We start from the raw sequence: 20,212 nt of genomic DNA, 5'->3' as shown, positions 1-20,212 counted from the left end.
AAAAAAAAAAAAAAAAAAAAACTCACTTTGAAGAGAAGAATGTGCATGATTAAATGCCTCTTGAGCATTACTTGGCGGTTCTTGTTCAAACTGAGATTGATGATATCTTATTTTTTGAGAAGGTACCAAATATCTTGATCTGTCTCTAATCCTTTATCCAACAAATAATATCTTCATATTAAAAGATAAAAACAATAATTTATATTTTTTCTGGGAAGAAAAAAAACAATAATTTTTAGAAATTAGTTGATAGGGAATATCTCTCGGGCTTGTATATACGGTCGGACAATACGTGAAGGTCGGACAGGTATTACCGATCTTATAGCCTTCCCGGTCAAATATCTCGAACGACCTTTCCAGGACCTGCGTGTCATAGCCCCACTTTACATTTCCAAGGATAAGCTCCGTCCGAACTCAAAGCAGTAGACTCACATACATCCTTTCTATAAACTACAAGGATCTCACACCACGTGTACGGTCTTGATACAGTTAAAAAAATCTTAGTGCATGTCTGACGCGTGTTTAGCATGCCGAGCACACGTAACCTGTTTCCCTCTGCCTACCCTATAAATACCCGCATTTATTGTAAGAGGAGGACTTTTGGTTGACTCTCCCGTTCTAGTACAACATAACCCGATCACTTCTTCCTAAGAAGCATCCCTCGATTCAATATGAACGGTTATCCGGTCTTAAGCTTATAATTACACGTGTTACTGTATTTGGGCTAGTATTTAGACTATCATTTTGGTGCCGTCCGTGGGGAAAGAGTGAAAAATCGATCTGCATTTCCAATTCACAACATGTATCCATACATGGATTTCTTCGCTGAGCATGAGTCGAAAAGCATGGGCTTTCTTACTGATCTGAATGCTGAGAATGAAGACTTGCGATATCATTTGAATGCCCAAGCGGAATTAAGTCATAATCATCTAGAGGGGGTGCCGATATAAGATCCGGTGAATATCATCCATGAGGTACTGACCTACTAGCATATGCTGACGCCAATACCATATCCCTACATGGTTAATCCGATGGGCATTCCTGATCCTAATTACCAATGGTGTTAGCAGCATACTCCGCAATATTACGTGCCGTCGTATCTATTCCAACCATGTCCCGCCATGTACCCACAACCTGCATTTATGCCAGCTCAAAATGCTTCCGCTGCTCCTCCACCAAGAGAATATACTCTTTGCAAACCCAAACTCTGCCGTGTACAATCGGAGAGAAGGGCACCGTCCATTCAGCAGGACCCGTCAATGCAGCCTCGTCGACCCGCGCGAGCTAGGCTGGGCTCGCTTGAAGTGTTGAAGGCCGACACAGCTCTTAGGAGGAGTGCATTCAAACGATTAAAGCCATATGCCCGAGACCAGCTTGGAGTGCGGGACGAAGGAAGGTTGTCGGTGGACCGATCAGCAGGTAGCAACAAAGGGGACACGGGTGAAAGTAGCACATCCCCAATCTCAGTGACACCGAGAGCGGGCCATAGAAGGATGTGGAGAACTGCCAAGGGAATCTTAGGTCAAGTTCCGAGAGAATTCAACCAAGTATAATTTGTTCTATCATAAATAATAATAAAATAAAAAAAAGAAAAGGGAGCTCAATTACCTTGGATGATTACAACGCAAGGGTGATGAGTATTGCTTGTCTCCCGCCTTGATGAACATGTATAATAAAGAACTGAGAAGAAAAAAATGTTTAGAAAAATACATGTATGGTAAAGAGTTGGGAGGAGAAGAGTGTTTATGGTTTTGATTCAGGAAAGATAAATAGTGTCATTTTTGTAAATTTTTTTAAAAAAAAGATAAAATTAAAAAAAAATTGTTAAAAGCCTGTAGCTTATTTTGAAATGCTACGTAGAACGTTTCAAAATAAGCTATTATTTTAAGCTCTCATGTTTGACCAAACAGAGCTATAGCTTATTTGTAACTTGAAATAAACTATAAACTCTAAAATAACTTACCAAACAATGCCTAATACTACTAACATTTTGTTTCTTATTATTCATGGGTATTAATATTTAAAAATTTTTAAAATTGACCCCCTTTCTTCTTCCAAATAATTTTTTTAATGTTTTAATATTTGTGATCATATTTGAATTCTTAAAGAGATGAGAACAATTTCTCTTGAATTCTCAGAGAGCAAACAAAAAAATTCAAATCAAACTATCAAAATCAAATGAATCTATAAATTTCTATCGTCCTTATTTTTTTAAAGGGAGTGTGGTTTTATATATTTGAATTCTCGAAAAGTTAAGATACTTGTATCAATTTTTATCATCCTCATTATATAATTTTTTTTTCCATAATTTAAGTTAAAACTAAAATTTATTGCATTTGTTGAAAAAAACTTTAAATTTTTTTCAAAAATACTAATATGCATAAAAAAAATTAAATAATAAATAAGGATACATAATTTCAATATTATTTTTTGAAAGAAAAACTAATTTCATTAATTCAATTTCAAATACAAAGATTCTTTCTCTTTTTTTTTTTGTCTACACAATAATAGATTGATATTTGATCGTTCACATAAAATGAAAATTAAATTCTTTAGTGTTGTTCCTTGAGAGTTGAGACACCTCTGCCCCCTTCTCTTCCCCAAAATTCTTTAGTGTTGTTCCTCGAGAGTTGAAGGTAAAATGTAGCAGAAAAGCCAAAGCAAAATCATTTCCGGATGCCAACCAGTTCGATCTCATAAACCAACCACGAGTTTGGTGGTATGCTTTCTCCACCTCCCTGACTGCCATAACCCATTGATGGAGGGACGGTGAGTCTCCTTTTGCCACCAACACGCATACCTTCAAGACCAATGTTCCATCCATCAATGATTTGGTGGTCGCCTAGGCGAAATTTGTAAGGAGTTTTGGCAATATTGGAGTAAAAAACCTGTCCATTCTCTCTTAGCATGCCAGTGTAGTAAACTTTCACCTTTCTTCCTGGAGTAGCAACTTTTCCATCTGCTTCACCCATTGAAAGGTCTTCGATAGTCAATCCATTTGACAAGCTTCTCACTCCAGAGGACTCCACATTCGGACCATCATTGTCCAGAGCTATGGCAAAATTTTCATTCACTGACATATCAGCCTCAACTTTGGTCTTCTTTTTCTTCTTTTTTTCATGCTTCTTCTCAGATAGGAATCCATCAGCTACGCCAGAATTAATGTTAATACTTTGAGTATTAGTTGGCAATTTATTTTCTCCAGTTCTTGCTGGTAAATCCTTGCTGATATCAGTACCCTCAGCATCTTGCTTGACCTCTTTGAGATCATCACTAGGACTGGAATCTTTGAATTCATTCAATCTCTCTCCCTCATTCCTTTTTTTCCTCTTCTTTAGTTTTGGACCATTTTCAGATAGGTCATCAGCATGGGGTACAATTCCTATAGGAACTTCATTATGCATCACGTCAGACTTGGTGAGTTGCTCTGTTTTATCATCAACAGACATGTTCTCCTGGCCATTCATACCAACTTCATCCTCAGATTTGTTTTTCCTTTTCTTGCTTGGCTTTGCACTCTTTGCAGACTCAGCACCATATTCTGGCTCTACATTTGTGGTATCCATAGTGTCAACCTTTTCCTCTTTACCTGCCCGACCAGTAAGCTCATCTGTTACTTTGCCACTCCCTTCTCCACGTTCTGACTTCGGAGCTACTTTATTTTTAGATTCAGACAAGATATATTTGTCTTCATCTCCGCTTTCTTGTGAAGTGTCAGACACAATTGTTTGGCGTTTCTTCCTAAGTCGTTTGTACTTCCTTACTACATCTCCATCTTCATCACTTGAAATCGGTGAAGATGAGAACACTTCCGGCTCATCATCATCATCTATAAAGCTATCATCATATTCATCGTCATCATCACTGCACTGATTGGACATCTCTGTGTCTGTGTTGGCTATATCCTCTCCATATGACTCCGTGTCACTGTATGCATATGTATGACAACTCTTACTCAGATAATAACCGGTTAGATGGACACTTGTTGGTCCAAGAACAGAAAAGACCACATCGTCTTCCCCCTCAAATTCCAAATCCAAATGGCAAGACTCCGTCTTGTGAGGCAACAAGGCACACACAAACACTGGAGTCTTACTTCCCACATTACACTGAACCAAGCTCTTCGCTGTCAAATCCCCAATGCCCAATGTTGCCTGAGAAATCCGAAGCCGTCCTCGTGTCCGTTCAAAGCAAAGCGAAACCGGTTTTCCGGCTTTTACTTCAATCCCCCAGAAAGACATTCTTCAAACCGGTATATTCCAATTCAAACCCTAAAGTACCCTACCTAATTTATAGTGGGAGCCAGCGGAAGTTTGTTCGCCTTTTTCCCCCGCGTTTCTTTATTCCAAGATAAAATTCGCTTACCCAAAAAAGGGCACCGTTTAGACTTTAGAGGATTACGGAATGGTTGCATATTAAATGCTTTTTACATTTTTTTTTAGTACTACAATCTAACCCTATACATAATATCTGCTCAAACAATATGATAATGCCAACATCCTTGATTGGGATGGGACTTGAACCTGAGACCTTCCATTTGGAATGGTAACAGTGATGCCATCTAACCACAAAATGTTTTTTACATTAAGTTGCAGATTCTGAGGTGACTTAACCGAAATAATTATTAGTTTTATAATGACTTTTTTGTTTTTGTGTATTCCCAATGTATGTTGCAGTTCTTGAGAAACGCACCTATAATAAGAGCATTCATATTAGTGGGATTTTTTTGTGATTTTTGAGGAGTTTTTGTAAGAGTAATTAGGAAAGAGAATATAAGATGATGAAGAAAAAATAGAAAAAGAAAAATGAAACAAAAATTAAAAGCTGACAAGAACTTAATGAATCAGCTTTATGCACTGCTTTATAAACTGCCGACCAATCAGGCTTCTCCGTTGCTTCATATATTATTTCTTTTTTCTTCCTCCCCTGCAAAATCCAAGATATTGATGCTTTTAGACTCACCCCAATAGTGTAATTTGGCACAAATTTTAATAGAAAGAAACTGACACACTACTTTTTACACAAATGGGAGAATGAAATTTTAGCCATTTTTTTCCATGCAAATATGAGATTTTGTCTGAAAATGGGGCCCTGCCCAGAGAGGAAGAAGCAGTTCCTGTGATTATGTATATTTTATATATTTTTCTGTTTTAGATTTTGTTTTATTATTTTATTTTAATTTTTTTCTTCCACCTCATTTTCTCTTTCCTAATCACACTTACAAAAATTCTTCAAAAACCACACCAAAATTACAACTATTGTGGAAGGCCTTATCAGTGGAGTTTTTTTGCAGTAATTGAATAGTTTTTGTAAGTGTGATTAGGAAAGATAATGTGGGAGAAAGAAAAGAAAAAAAAAAGAAAAGAAAAACAAAACAAAATCTGACATTGAAAATCTGGCGACTCTGACTCGCCCCAGCGAGCGCGTGCTTCCCACGCGTCTGCTGGGGCCGCAGTGCGTTTCTTGCTTTATTTTTTTATTTTTTTCTGACAATAACTCTCTAATATCTACTAGTGTAGATGGCCTAATAATAGTAAATACTCCGTACTTAACACTATACTGTTGCAACCTTTCGTTACAAATCAGATAATAGAAATCAAATCTAATTTAAATCTAATTGAACACAACTCTTGAAATTAAAGTTCTTTTGGTTTGATGATTTTTCATAGTTCCAAGACATATCTGATCTTTTCGTTGTTCAATAACAGACATTATTAACTTCAAACTCTATATAAACCTTCTTTGCTGATGAAACTGCACGACCATATTATACATAAGCCATTCCGAATCACCTGCGAATACAACAAAGATATCTCTTGGCTAACAAAACATGCCTTCTCAGTATGTCTGTGTCAACGAAATGGTCCTTGACAAACAAAGAAATCAATAAGGGTTAGATTAGTTAGAACATGAGGTACCTGAGGTTAGAGGAGGTCAAACAAGAGTTTAGAATGTATGTTTTATGATCAGCAGGGAAATATTTCATTTTTTGACTTTTTTCTTTATGTTAACTGTTTCAGATTATATGAATAAAGTAAGATTCATTTTTTTTTTTATGAAATGGTTGTATTTATACATATATAAAATGCAGCTTTTTAAGAAAGATCAAATAAGGTGCCTTAATTCAGCTTTTACTGCCATGAGAGTGTTGAGGGATGAAGTGTTAGTTGCTATCTACTGTTCCAAGTTGAATGACCTGATTTCTAAGATGGTAGAAGAGGATGAGGAAGATACATTAAGCTGGGGACAATAGCTTTCTGGTGCATAGAAAGGTCTGTAAATGTAATTGATGGTTTCATGGACTTGATAGTTCATTTATATTGACCGATTTGCATAGCTTTCGTAATTTTGTATGCACCTCATCGGTGCTTTTTAATATTATTATTTTTTTCTGGGAAAACAGGAATTACTTACATTTCCTTAAGAAGGATCAATTTATGGCAAAGTCTATATAGGTAGGCATATCCATTATTTCCAATACGCTACTTTCTTGACTCTAGTGCCAATAGCAATGTGACATTATAGTGCATATATGGAGCATTGTTGTTAAGGCGTCGCCTAAGCGTTCGATCAGTGGAGACCGGTCACCTAACGAGCTTGCCTTGCCTAAAAAAAAAACCCCTACTAATATGTAGCTAAGAGCCTGAGACGCTGATCCTCAGCTCCCAGCCTCGCCTTAGTGGTTGTTTACTTTGTTTTATGACATGTTATGGTTGAGAATGAAAATAACCCCAATTATGATCCATCAACGGATCCTAAAAGGAAGGCTAAATCTAAAGATCGGTTAAGACCCATGCGTAAATGCTAAATTATTGCATAATTTAGTACTTATTGTTGAGATTTGAGAATATGTTTATATGCTAAAATGTTAAATTGTGAATTGATTTATGATATTTTATAATATCCTTGGCGACTTGGCGGTCGGTGGCACATCGCCTTGAAAGTCTGCCTTAACAACAATGATATGGAGTTGTTGCTTTGCTCAATGTTGACCTCTTACCTTTTACTCTATTTTCACATGATTCCAACTTTTGGTTCATGCACTCTCTACTTCCATCAACAAGTACAACCTTGTGAAAGATGCCGGATAAGTATTCCTATGGTTTCCTTTGCAAGCTATTGGCATATTACTACAATCTTATACTTCAAGCTAGAAACATGACTTTGTAATTTGTATCATGCCAATGAGCTAAACCTACAATATTACATGGAAAATCTATGTACATCGGATTTGGAGACATAATGTGCCTTGCCATTCAATATATCCAAGCCACTAGACTTAATAATTTTCTCATTGGCAAATCAATTACTTAAATATGTGTTGACGATCTCTTATCCTTTTTGACACTTTTAAAATGACAAGCACTTTTGAGTTTTCCATATTTGTTTTCAAAAATAATTTCGCATATCCAGATTGCGACTTCTTACCTTATCTTTTGTATTGCAAAAATTATTTTTGCAGCTTTCCATGTTTTCAGATTAGTTGATCTCTTTCTTTGAAGGGGTATAAAAAAGTCAAATGCCAGCAATAGTTAATTATGCTGGTGATATTTGAATGTGGCCACATCAAAGGGATAATATACTTAAAAAGTGAAATATTAATTGGCCCTGTTTAGTAAATAATCAGCTTATTAGTCAATTTTGGCTTATTTGATCACTATTAGTTGTTTGATTAATAAGCTTTTTGTAACTCTAAAATACTAAAATTCAAAAGGCTACTCAAAGTAGTATTTCAATTAGTTTTTTGAGAAAAAAAATTATACCAAACAGCTATCAGCTAACAGCCAACCCAATCAACCAACTTTTTACAATCAGCTAATGTTATTAACAAATCATATCTTCTAACCCAAACAGCCAACCCAATCAGCCAACAGCCATTTACCAAACATGACCATTGTGTTTAGAACTAGGCATGTGGTCTTCGCATAATTAAATTCATTCATCGTTTTAACAAATATAAGAAAGTAAGAAACAACATGAAGTTTTAATACTTTGAACTCTCCTATGCATAGCATAATAGGCAAATGATAAGCCACCTTTATATGATATGCGAAATCTTTTTTTATTAGTGTTGTTAGTTATGAGAACACTATATTGTTTCATTAGCTTCTTTTGGTTAGTAGGATTTAAGAGTTAGTTGTTGATATGCCATCTGGGATAGGGCTGTTGTATTTCATTGCAAACTTGGCAATTCAACCGTGTAGGAATGTAGGATTTGCTAGGTTTCATACCAGACATGAAGTTAATAACTTAAGCTTTTCTTGTTCACATATTTGTCTAATGTTAGTCTGTTTGATCAAACTGTTTATATTTTTGTGATTCCCATCGTCTGATAATTTGCCTCGGATCTTATGGGTTACATCTAGTTCAAAAATCTTACTGTTTGTCATGATATTTTTTTTCCGTGGCAAATACTTGCATGGTTATGAGTGTTGTTAGTTAATAAATTAGGAAATTTCTATGTTTTCTTGTGCTAATATTATGTTTTTTAAAAAAAAAATACTCCCTCCGTCCCATATATGTGTCTGGTTCGGTTAACGACGTTTGACTGCAGTTATTTTTAATTCAAATTTTCATAATATTGTTTAGTATTAATATACAACATTTATATATTTAGAAACTACATTAAAAGTAATATTAAAGTTTAAACACAAAAAAATAAAATTTAAAAATAAGTAAAAAATATAAACATAGAAGAAAGAATTGATTTGACCAATGAACAGTAAGTAAGACATATAAAATGAGACAGATGGAGTAATTAAGGGTGTGTTTGGTAACCCGTAAAATGACTTCCGGAAAATGTTTTCCGAACGTCCGGAAAATGTGGTCAACGGAAAATGTTTTCCGTTGACCAAGGAAAATCAGTTCATTTTTCCGGAAAATGACTTACAGAAGTTTTTTCGTAAGTCATTTTACAGAATCGCCAGAATAGCTGTTTCACATGTTTTTAACCAAAACCAAGCCATATCACCCATGACCATGGACCAAAGAGGTGGGGAAACCGTCAAAAACCTTTGCTACATTTTTTTAATTTTTTTTTAATTTTTTTATTTTTAATTTTTTTTATAAATTCTATTTTTTTAAATATCATTATTTTAATAACTATTATAATTTTTTATATTTTAAATAAAACAATTACGATGTTTAATTATAGAATTCTATCCATTTTCCAGAAAATGAACTAAACACACACAAAGACAAAGACAGTTTTCCAAAATACATCCAAATACTAGAAATGAAATTATTTTCCTGAAAAAATGACTCATTTTCCATAAAACATTTTCCAGAACTCAACTGGCCATTTGGATTCACGACCATCCTACCATAGCAATAACCAAATAGGCCTGTGGGTTATAGATCTAGCTGGCATGATAAACTTTCTGGGTCAATATTTGTATGTGATGTTACAGACGGTGGTGATTCCAGCCCAAAATTCAGGGTTCAAAGATATCCATGCAGCATACAGTCTTACGTTGCTAGTTCCACAGTCCTCTCAAGGCCACAGTTGAGTTCTTCTAGCGAGTATGACAAAGTGGAGAAGGATGATTCAACTATTTTTGGTGTACTTGATGGTGATAGTATTTCTGTCCAGGCTATAAACTTTTGAGTGAAAGGAAACACAAGTCAACTCTTCGAACAGTTGGAAGTGGGTTTCTTCAGTCCAAAAGGAAGAGTCATATGCAAGATGATAGGGAATCATATGAATTTTTTAGAACATCTAAAAGACTCAGAAAATTAGAAGAAGAATCTGAAGTGAGAGGCCCCGTCCTTTAGGCAAACCATTTATGTCAAAGCTTCCATCTTATTTGATAGGCGATGCTCTCCAGGTTTGTGAAATTCTTAGCTTAACCATTTGTGTAACTTTCTGTCCATATGCTTACTGGTTTCTTTCTTTATTTTATTTTAAATTTTTAAATTTTTAAATCTGTTCAGGTTTGGGATTTTTCATTGCGTTTTTCTGAGGTATTGGGGCTGGAAGATCCATTTTCTTTCTGGGAACTTGAAGATGAACTATTGAGTCCACGGATTGATGGACTGAATCCGAGTGTAAATCAGGAATCTGATATTGTGGATGCTGGTGATACCACAGTATATGGAGATGGGGTGAAGTCTTCTCAAGGCAATGTGACTTATAATCAAGAGAGCAGATGTACTGGTCTAGTTTTGGCAAAAACTCACAGCTTTCTGCTAAATGTTTTAGTTAAGGACCTCCTTATGAAGGTTGCAGTTTATGTGGATCCTAATTTTGATGTTGCCGAATCTAAACCTAGAAGAGGTAGAAAGAAAGATGCTGACAATTTAGCTACTCTTAAGAAAGCTAAACTTGATATGTTTCTTGTCAATGAAGTTACTTGGCCTGAAATTGCTCGGAGATATATTTTAGCTGTATTATCCATGGAGGGTAACCTTGATTCCACAGAGACTGCTTGCCGTGAGAGCGGAAAGATTTTTCATTGCTTACGAGGTGATGGTGGGACACTTTGTGGCTCTCTTATGGGAGTTGCTGCATTAGAAGCTGATGCTGTGGTAAGATTGACAAGTTCCTTTTTCTTTTAATTTGCCAATTTTCTTGCTGCTCAATTTCAAATCTGATGGAAGAGTTGGTTTCTAATTGAATCTTTGACATTGCTTGAACAAAAATGTGCTGCAACATTATAGGATAAAGATACAGCATTGATGAGAACATTGGCATATGTTATTTAATAATGAAGGGGTTTTCATTATAGGGACATTAAAGTATGATAAGGATTATCTTTGTTTATGCAAGATGTATTTGATGGCATTTAGTAGACTGTTATTGTATATGGATAGAAGGTTTTTGAGTGAATTTTGACTACTTGATATGTATATTTGTGCCTGTAATGAATTAAATGATGAAAATTATAAAACATATTAGCACTGTGCCACTGTTGAAGCATTGTTATTTATGGATGCATATTCAAAATAGGTTTTATTTGTTGATATGTTGTTAATGGGTACCACCCATAGTGTCTATTTCTTAATTCCTAACCATGTTTAAACTGCTTCATACAGTGTTTTTAAATTAATTTGTATAAAATACATGAAATGCTCCGACTCCATTTTATGGTTTTTGTGTTGTATCATTTATTTCCTCCCAAGCAGTTGATACAGTTTGATTATTTTTATTGCTTACCTTTTGTTTAGACATACTACTCAGAAAGTGCCTTTTCTGGTAACTGCTTGTTTCAGAGGGAAACTTTTGATGGACTCTGCTTATTCTGTGGAATTCAATATTTTAAAAACAAATTATTTAACAATGAGGTTCTAATGTTTGTGACTCTCAGCTTCTTGCAGAGGCTAAAAGGAAAATTTATGGTTCACTGAAGATTGGAAGTGATGTAATCAGCATAGATGAGAAAGAATCTGATGCTGCATGCACAAATATAATGATGGTGAAGTCCCTGAATGGGCACGGGTTTTAGAACCAGTAAGAAAGCTACCAACAAATGTTGGGGCTAGAATCAGGAAGTGCATTAATGAGGCTTTGGATAAAAATCCCCCTGAATGGGCAAGAAAAATTTTGGAACATTCAATCAGCAAGGAGGTTTACAAGGGAAATGCATCAGGCCCTACGAAGGTGATTCTTCTCTACTTTCTTGGGTTCTATTAGTGGTGTTCTTTAAGGAACAGACAATTAACTTACTTTTTAACCTCCTGACAAAGATAGTATTATAGCATGTCCAGAATCAAATTTGTTGAATTACTTGAATGCAGAGAGCAGTTATTTCCGTCCTGGCAGATTTAAATAATGAAAATGTGCAACTCAAACCTGAGAAGAAGGAAAAGGTGAAGAGTGTCAGCTCTCTATCTGATATCATCATGAAACAATGTCGGATTGTGTTGCGTCAAGCTATTGTTGCAGATGAAGATAGAGTCTTCTGCAATCTTTTGGGACGAACAGTTTTGATGCCCAATGATAATGACGATGAGGGACGTCTTGGATATCCTGCAATGGTATCTCGTCCTTTAGACTTCAGGACAATTGACCTAAGACTGGCTGCTGGGTCTTATGGAGGATCATATGAAGCTTTTGTTGATGATGTTCGGGAGGTAAGCCTTCTCATAAGAGAGTATATCATGTCAGGAATTTGGAGTTAAATCATTCGGAGATGCTAGTAATGATATGGAGATGAATTTCAGTCTCTTCAGATCATTCTATATATAACTTGCTTTCTTATATCTTGTATAATAGTCACAATGATGGTATCCATCCTTCAAGGCTAGAATTTTTTTTGCTGCTGATATGTTTAGTACATCAAGAATGAATGTCCTTCTAGCATGTTACATTGTCTAGCTGGGGTCCTAGGGATAGCCACTAAGCCACCTCATAGAACCCAATGCTCCCTCTTATAAAATAATTTTTCATGTTTTTCTGTATGTGTCTTATGCATATATTTTAGTATAAATGAATTGGTATTACTTTTTGGTTAGAAATTTGTCTTATGCATATATTTTTAGTATAAATGAATTGGTAATACTTTTTGGTTAGAAATTTTCTGTCTTTTTATGCTCATAATTTGATCTAGTTAGATTGTAAAGTGAGTATCAGTGTAAGTGTCTGTGGTACAGTGATTTCATTTTATTCTATTAGCAGAATTGCTTACTGTTCTCTCTTCAAAAATTCTTTCTTTAGGTTTGGAACAATATATGCACTGCATATGGTGATCAGCCTGACTTGCTTAGCTTAGCAGGAACCTTATCTCAGAAATTTGAGGAACTGTATGAAAAAGAGGTTAGAATTGTTAACCTTTTCTGACGCTGTTTTTGCTGGTTCCTATATAAATGTATAGAAAATTAGAAACCATCTTCGTTTTGCCTCTGGTATTACACAATCACTGTTGTAGCTTATTCTATCTTTTTCTATCATAATTTGTAAGGTTGTTGGCAAACATTAATGTTTACCACCGAGATGTGCTTTTTAGTTAGATATTATGTGCATCATGTAGTTATATACTCATATTCACCATTATATATTGGCACATATGACTGCTATATGATCTCTGAGATAGTATTGTTGGACTTATGGTCTTTGAGGATCATTATTGGTCTTAGTACAAGTTTCTTGGCAATTAATAGACGAAGTTCTTTGCTGTTATTTGATGGATATTGATTTCGTTTTCATATAGAGTTCTTTGCACCTTAAAAAAAGTTAAGTTCAGCTCCTTGTTATTCTGTCCTAGAAAACATTTGGAAACATGTAAGCTTTGCATAAAGTTAATTGATAATAGAGAAAATTGTCATTTTGGTCTACTGACTATATGGGTCCTCTTAATTTCAGTCCACGACTTTCAAAAGTGTTAATTGCATACCCTGACTATTTAATTTTTGTCAATTTTGGTCACTCCGGCCAAATTGCCGGTCAAATCTCACCGAAATTTCTTAAATCTTAAAATAACGAGGGCATTTTAGTCATTTCACACCCTACTTCATCTTCTCCTACCATTTTTTCCCGACGAATACAATAAAAAAGTTACAATATGTTATAACTAATTAACAAACTAATAAGCCTATATTGGGTACTCTTTGTCTTACTCAAATTTATAGTAATTATCTCATTTATCACGTTTGTATAACAAAAACCGTCCCAGCAATCAAATCGTTAGAGTTAAAAACAACAAATGAAAAGGAATTTTTTTCCCGCAGCGGGTCGGACTCGTCGAAGCTCACCATGTCCGGCCGGAGGGCCCAGAGGAAGTTAACTTTGCTGAGTGACAGTCCGTGGGCGATCTCCAGGAGAACCTGTTTGGAGAGATGGGCGTAGCTGCCGAAAGTGACGTACAAAACGGAGCCGTGGGGTTTCTTGTTGAGCCACTGGGTGCAGTCGGACTCCGACCAGAGACTCGTCGCCACCGCGCTCTGGGCGAACACCGGCGGGAAGATGGGACCCACCGCGAAAAACGGCGTCTTTTATTGTAGAGCCGCGACGGTTTCTTGCTCGAGCTCCTGGACAGAGTTGCACAGCACGAAATCCGCGTTTCTCACGTCCCGGAACGAGTTGAAAATTATCTGGTGGCACACCGTCTCTATCTCCGTTTCAAGTCTCACCTTCGCGGGGAAAAAATGGTAGCTCGCTGGAGAAGATGAAGTAGGGTGTGAAATGACTAAAATGCCCTCGTTATTTTAAGATTTAGGAAATTCCGGTGAGATTTGGCCGACAATTTGGCCGGAGTGACCAAAATTGACAAAAATTAAATAGTCCGGGTATGCAATTAACACTTTTGAAAGTCGTGGACTGAAATTAAGAGGATCCCTATAGTCAGTAGACCAAAATGACAATTTTCTCTTGATAATACATATGCTTGTGTTATCATCAATTGCAAAGCTCTGCTGATTTTTCCAATGATGTTATCTTCATCTGAGCTTTGCCATGATTATTTCTACTTCAGGTTCTCTCCTTTGTCTAGAAAACTGTAGAGTGCAAGGACAATAATTGCTTAAACACTGAAGCTGAGAAAGAAAGTGATGATTTCATTTCTCGTGTCAATGAAAGCTCACTTCCTAAAGCCCCTTGGGATGAGGGAATATGCAAAGTGTGTGGCATGGATAAAGATGATGACAATGTTCTTTTGTGTGATAGTTGTGATTCCGAGTATCATACATATTGCTTGGACCCACCACTTGTCAGAATTCCTGATGGAAATTGGTATTGCCCTTCGTGTGTTGCTAAAAAATCTCTCTCCCGAAGTGCCACCTATATTACTCAAAATGTTGGTCAATGTCGTAAAAAAAGGTATCAAAAAGAATTTTCTCATAAACTTTTGGAGGCACTCAGTGAATTAGCAAAGGCCATGGAGTTAAAGGAGTATTGGGAACTTACTCTACAAGAGGTGGGTCTTTCAATGTTTTTTTACTTTGTGCCATTACAATTTTATAAGTCTCAAATCTACTCTTTGTGTTGGCCTTTACTTGATCATTGGAGGAGCAAACATGTCAGAATAAGTCTTTGGAATTCTCTTGCATTTTTCTATAGGGCCAAGAACTTAAAATATTTGCCTTGCCACCACTGTAAAACATGCATAAATAACTTGAGGGAAAGGAATTGCAAGCATTAAACTACAATCTGTGCCCCTGCATCCTTCTTCCCTTCAGATATTTTTGGGAAGAAGGAAAACCACAGGCCATCAAAACTTCTTCTTTATGAGCCTATGCTTTGCTAGCATTGTTTTGCATTTGATTAAGTAGAGAATATATGTCCTCAGGTTATGGCCTTTAAGGGGGTACAAAATTATAATTCATTTATTCAGCTTTACTTTCACATTTTAATAATTAATAGCCTATTTACTTTTCAAGAGTATGTGATAGGACACTAGTGGTTTACAACCTTTTTTTTTTTTTGTAAATTTTGATGTATGCATAAACCTTTTCCTCTTTTGATGCAGAGAATTTTCCTAATGAAATTTTTGTGTGATGAGGCACTGAATTCAGCCATTATCCGTGATCACATAGATCAATGTGCCTCTCTGTCTGCTGATTTGCAGCAGAAGTTACGTTCACTCAATTCTGAATTGAAGGTTTTGAAACTAAGGGAAGAATTTTTCACTGCAGACTTGGCTAAAGTGAAAAATAATGTTGGGCATGGTGGAGACTCTGGATCTTTAGTAATGGTAAATTAAATGGGCAGGTGCCTGAAAGTGGTGCATAGTAGTTTTAGACAGCTAGATAATGGTGGGCAACTGAATGAGTTGATGGACAACAATAAAAAGCCACGGTCATGCACTTCAAAAGACAGTTTAGAGGAAACTTGCGCAACATCTGTCAATCGACTAAAGTCTACCGAGACATTAAGTAATTTACAGTATCAGCAGGCTGTCAAAGATAAATATCAACCAGATAATTATTGCCATACGCAATCTAGTACACAAGTAGCAAGATTGCAAAATGAGCTGGTACAAGGCAATGCTTGTAGTAATGTTGATTTTCAGCAGGAGTCTCCAGAGAGTAGTTCCAATTCCTTGCCATCTACTGCCCATGTCCTGCCTGACCATAACTCCACTGGTTCCCTCAGCAGCAGCTGTGTGAATCAGTCTTCTAACCCTGGTGATGTGAGTTTTTCTCAGGCCTTCAACCTTCAACTTGCATCTCTGAAGAGTGAGATTCGTTCTTTGCAAGATTCAATTTCCGTGAAAGAATCAGAACTTTATAAGGTGTCTATTAGAAAGGAATTTCTGGGACGGGATTCTGAAGGCAGACCTTACTGGATTCTTGGCAGGTCTGGTTCTTGTCTGCAGATAGTAGCCAATGCAGGTGTGAGTGCACAGCAGAGGTTATCTCCAAATTTTTATCATTCTGGTATGGACAATTCAAGACAGTTTGGTGTTTTGGATTGGTATGCTTCCGGGGACAATGTTGGCATCCCAAATTTTTGTCAATGGACAACTTACCAATCTGACGAGGAAGTCAAAGAACTTCTTGAATGGCTAAGAGATAATGACACACGAGAAAGGGAATTGAAGGAGTCTATTTTGCAGTGGGTGAGTTGTAAATCCAAGCATTCCAACTTTGCTGATGGTCTGATCCAGAAGAAAAAAGATCTAAGTGCGTCTGACTCCTCCAAGGGCAGAAAAGTTTCAGATTCTGGCTCCTCCAAAGGCAGAAAAGTTTTAGATTCTTGTTTTCTGGTCACCAAGGCTATGACTGTCTTATCCAAGAAATTTGGCTCTTTCAATGAAATGGATGGGACTGAAGTCTGTAAGAACCCAGGCTTGCCAGTGAAAGTCCCATGTAAGGGTGGAATATATAGGTGTCTGTGCTTAGAGCCGTCATGGATTTCTAGGCCTCATTGCTACTCATCTCACCAAACATTTTCCAACGCCGAGGAGCTGGCGCAGCATGCCAGTAACAAGTGCAAGTCCAACTCAGAATTTCATGAGAGTAACCAGATAATGGAAAATTCTTCTAAGCGCAAAAAAGTGACAAGGAGTGAAAGCTGTCAGGAGAAGTCTTTGGCCAGTAATGGTATTAATCAAGCATCCAAGAGCAGGAAGCAAGGTAGTGTTCCTGCATTTAGAAATGAGAAGCACAGTAGTGAATCTGCTTCTGTTGAACATCAAGATCAAGCAGAATGTCCATTTAAGTTTGAGGAGATCAAACGCAAGTTTATTGTTCAAAGCTCACTCAAGGAAGAGATAAAGAAAATAGGACTGATTGGCTCAAATAGTGTTCCATCCTTTATTCCATGTAGATCTCCCTATCTTGATTATCCTGTTGGATTGTTCCATACTACAGAAGATGAGGTTGCTACAGAAACTACTACAGTAGCAGAAACTTGCCAGCAGCAATCAAACACTGGACCCAGTATTCCTGGAAAGGTCCACATCTTAGATAATCTGCCGAGTAATGAAAATGGAATTTTTGATGATGAATTGGAACTTGGGAGAGGCAGATCCACATTATCGAATGAAAAGAATCAATTGTCTTCTGTGAAGGTCAAAAGCCAAGCACTTGGAATAAATAAAAGCTTTACTGTTCGTGAATCCTCTGTACGTCCATTGGTAGGCAGGGATTTTGAGATTTTGAGGCGTCTGCTTGATATGGATGCTGCTCTACCTGAAGAAGCTTTGAGAGCATCAAGATCACACTCAGACAGAAGATATTCCTGGCATGCATTTGTAAAATCTGCAGCTACAGTTTATGAGGTCAGTTTTTCACTTTTCTTCTCCTATTTAATTAATCTTTTAAAACATAAACAAGCAAGTGTGCAATTTGCAGGAAGTTAGTTAGTGTCCTTGGATTAAATGCTTCTTCCTTGGTGTGAGTTGTGTCTTCTGTTAAACAAGGATTTTACATGATTTTGACCATACTAGATTGGCATTCTCAAATTTCTCAGTTACTGGAGTTATATTTTATCAGATGATTAGTTACAGAACAAAACTATTTCCTTCTAGGTTGAATGTTTCAAATCCAAATTATTCTGTCATAAAATTTTGTTTTAAAAAAAAATGTTGTATTCTCTTGCTTCTAAGAGCTATGGACAAATGCCAATTTTTCAACATTCATTCTTGCAAGATCATCTAAATCTATTCTTACTTAACTGTTGCAAGTGTTATTCTTTGAAGTATCTTCAAATTAAATATATGAACACACACACAGCATATATAATATATATAAACATAAATGTGCAATCCAACTATCAATTTAGGCTCTCCAATTTGAATCTCTGCATCACCTGATAAAAAGAGACTAGGCTTTTAGTTGAAATGGAACACGTGCTTCAATTGTATGCTTCCGGGCTTTTTTTTTTTTTTTTTTTTTAAGTGCTTTTGTTATATTTGATGGAGCATTTTAAGGTTGAGTTGAGTTGAGTTCATTGCTTGTCAGATGATTTAAGCAACAATCATACTAGAGGATACAATAAAGACGGAGTACTTGAGGAATGACTGGTGGTACTGTTCATCACCTTCGGCTGCTGCCAAAATCTCCACCCTGTCAGCCCTTGCACTCCGCTTATATGCCCTGGATTCAGCCATCTTATACGAGAAACACTTGGCCAATGAAGAGGCAACAGAAGCTTCGAAACCAGAATGTCAATCAGAAAAAGCAGCGAGCGCCTCAGAATTCGAAATCAGGTAGTCCTCCAACTCAAAAGCAGCTCGATTCAGAACCCGCTGAGAGCTCAAAAGCAAAGACCCGAGCAAGCAAGCGAAGAAAAGATTCAGGTGGTTAAAAAGATTTGCATCTTTGCCGAACCAAAGTGGATTAATCTTTCCTTCCCAGATGAGATAAAATGGCTGTGTCACATTGATTTTGATATTGGCCAGTGCTGGTCTCCCGATTAAACCAAAAAAAAAAGAAAAAGTGGAGACCTCTGTATTTTCTTCATATGCAACACCATAGATCTGCAGGGTGCCATCACTTTACCTTTCATCTACAAACTAAAGATTGCTGCACCCGGCTTTTCCCCATCGGTGGCTTAAGGAATGCCCGAGAATCTGCGTTGGCTGGAGTTGCTGCAGTCTCTGCCCATATAATGCTGATGAAAATTTTCGCTGCCCTTCTCGATAAGAATACAAAGATCAATGATTATTAAACAGGTATACCTTTATGTACATGTAAAATCAAAGCTTTAGCAGTTGTAGCGCGTCGTGTATAGTCGCGGTTTATTATTATTATTGTTATTATTTAAATGCTGGAAATTTAGGTCTATCAGTAGGGTTTCTTTGACTTAGCCGCTTAGGTATCTGGTCGGTGTGGACAGGGGCGGAGCTACGTTTGATGTCCAGGGGGCCGTGCCCCCCCCCCCCACCACCAAAAATTTTTTAGTACTACACTACATATTTTTTGCCCCTCGCCCCCTTTTTCCTCAAAATATTTGTTCAGGGAATTAGGAGGGAAAAGAATTGTAATTCTGTAGAATTGCAATTCAATGAATAAAGTAGGAATTGAAATTACAGTGTTTTGTATGCAGAAATAGGAGTACAGGGAATTGAAAGATAATAAGCGACAAAATGACTAAAATGCCCTTATGTTGTGGTAGATGTTGTAGTAATAGTAGTAGTAGGTAGTAATAGTAATAGTAAAAATAATAATAATAATAATAATTCTTTCAAATAATAATAATAATAATAATAAGTATAATAATAATAAAAATTCATTCAAATAATAATAATAATAATAATAATTCTTTCAAAATAATAATAATAATAATAAGAATTCTTTCATAATAATAATAATAATTCTTTCAAAATAATAATAATAATAATAATAATAATAATAATTCTTTCAATTTTTTTTAAAAAAAAAAAAAAAAAAGACAAAGCGTACGGGAGGAAGGGCAAAATTGTCTTTACACCAACAAATTACCCCTCCTCTCCACCGAATTGCAATTCATGGGGGTATCTCATGAATTGCAATTCAACATTAGGAGGGAATTGCAATTCTGCGGAATTGCAATTCCCTCCAACCAAACAGTATAGTTTGGGAATTCACTGACTTGCAATTCAATGAATTGTAATTCCCCCGAACTACGCCCAACCAAACAGGCCATTATATTATTATATATTTTGTGGTGTTGAGTCTCTTTTATGTGACATTTACGGAGTATTATATTAATAAATTCATTGGTAAAATTTAAATGTCTGACCGTTTGGGAGACAGATGCATGTGGAGTGTGGGCTGTCACTTTTTTTTGGGAACTTTTCACTTTCTTCAAGACTCACACTACTATCTTCACATCAACTTTAAATTTGATTGA

General features: G+C 36.3%; 1 protein-coding gene and 1 pseudogene across 1 annotated transcript; one reads left to right on the top strand and one right to left on the bottom strand.

Moving 5' to 3' along the window:
* Positions 1 to 2,630: 2,630 nt before the first annotated feature.
* On the bottom strand, positions 2,631 to 4,250 carry LOC116023442 (peptidyl-prolyl cis-trans isomerase FKBP43-like). Its single transcript, XM_031264444.1, has one exon. The coding sequence runs from the start codon at positions 4,239 to 4,241 to the stop codon at positions 2,667 to 2,669; it is 1,575 nt and encodes a 524-aa protein (XP_031120304.1). The 5' UTR covers positions 4,242 to 4,250; the 3' UTR covers positions 2,631 to 2,666.
* A 4,631-nt stretch (positions 4,251 to 8,881) lies between these two features.
* On the top strand, positions 8,882 to 19,111 carry LOC116023441 (annotated as a pseudogene).
* The last annotated feature ends 1,101 nt before the right edge of the window (positions 19,112 to 20,212 follow it).

Source organism: Ipomoea triloba, chromosome 6 (genome assembly GCF_003576645.1).
Source record: "Ipomoea triloba cultivar NCNSP0323 chromosome 6, ASM357664v1".
Taxonomy (NCBI): domain Eukaryota; kingdom Viridiplantae; phylum Streptophyta; class Magnoliopsida; order Solanales; family Convolvulaceae; genus Ipomoea; species Ipomoea triloba.
The sequence above is the reverse complement of the archived record's forward strand: the minus strand, read 5'-3'. Positions and strand labels throughout refer to the sequence as shown.

Coding starts and splice junctions, on each gene's coding strand:
- LOC116023442 (XM_031264444.1), bottom strand. CDS start 4,241: ATGTCTTTCTGGGGGATTGAAGTAAAAGCCGGAAAACCGGTTTCGCTT.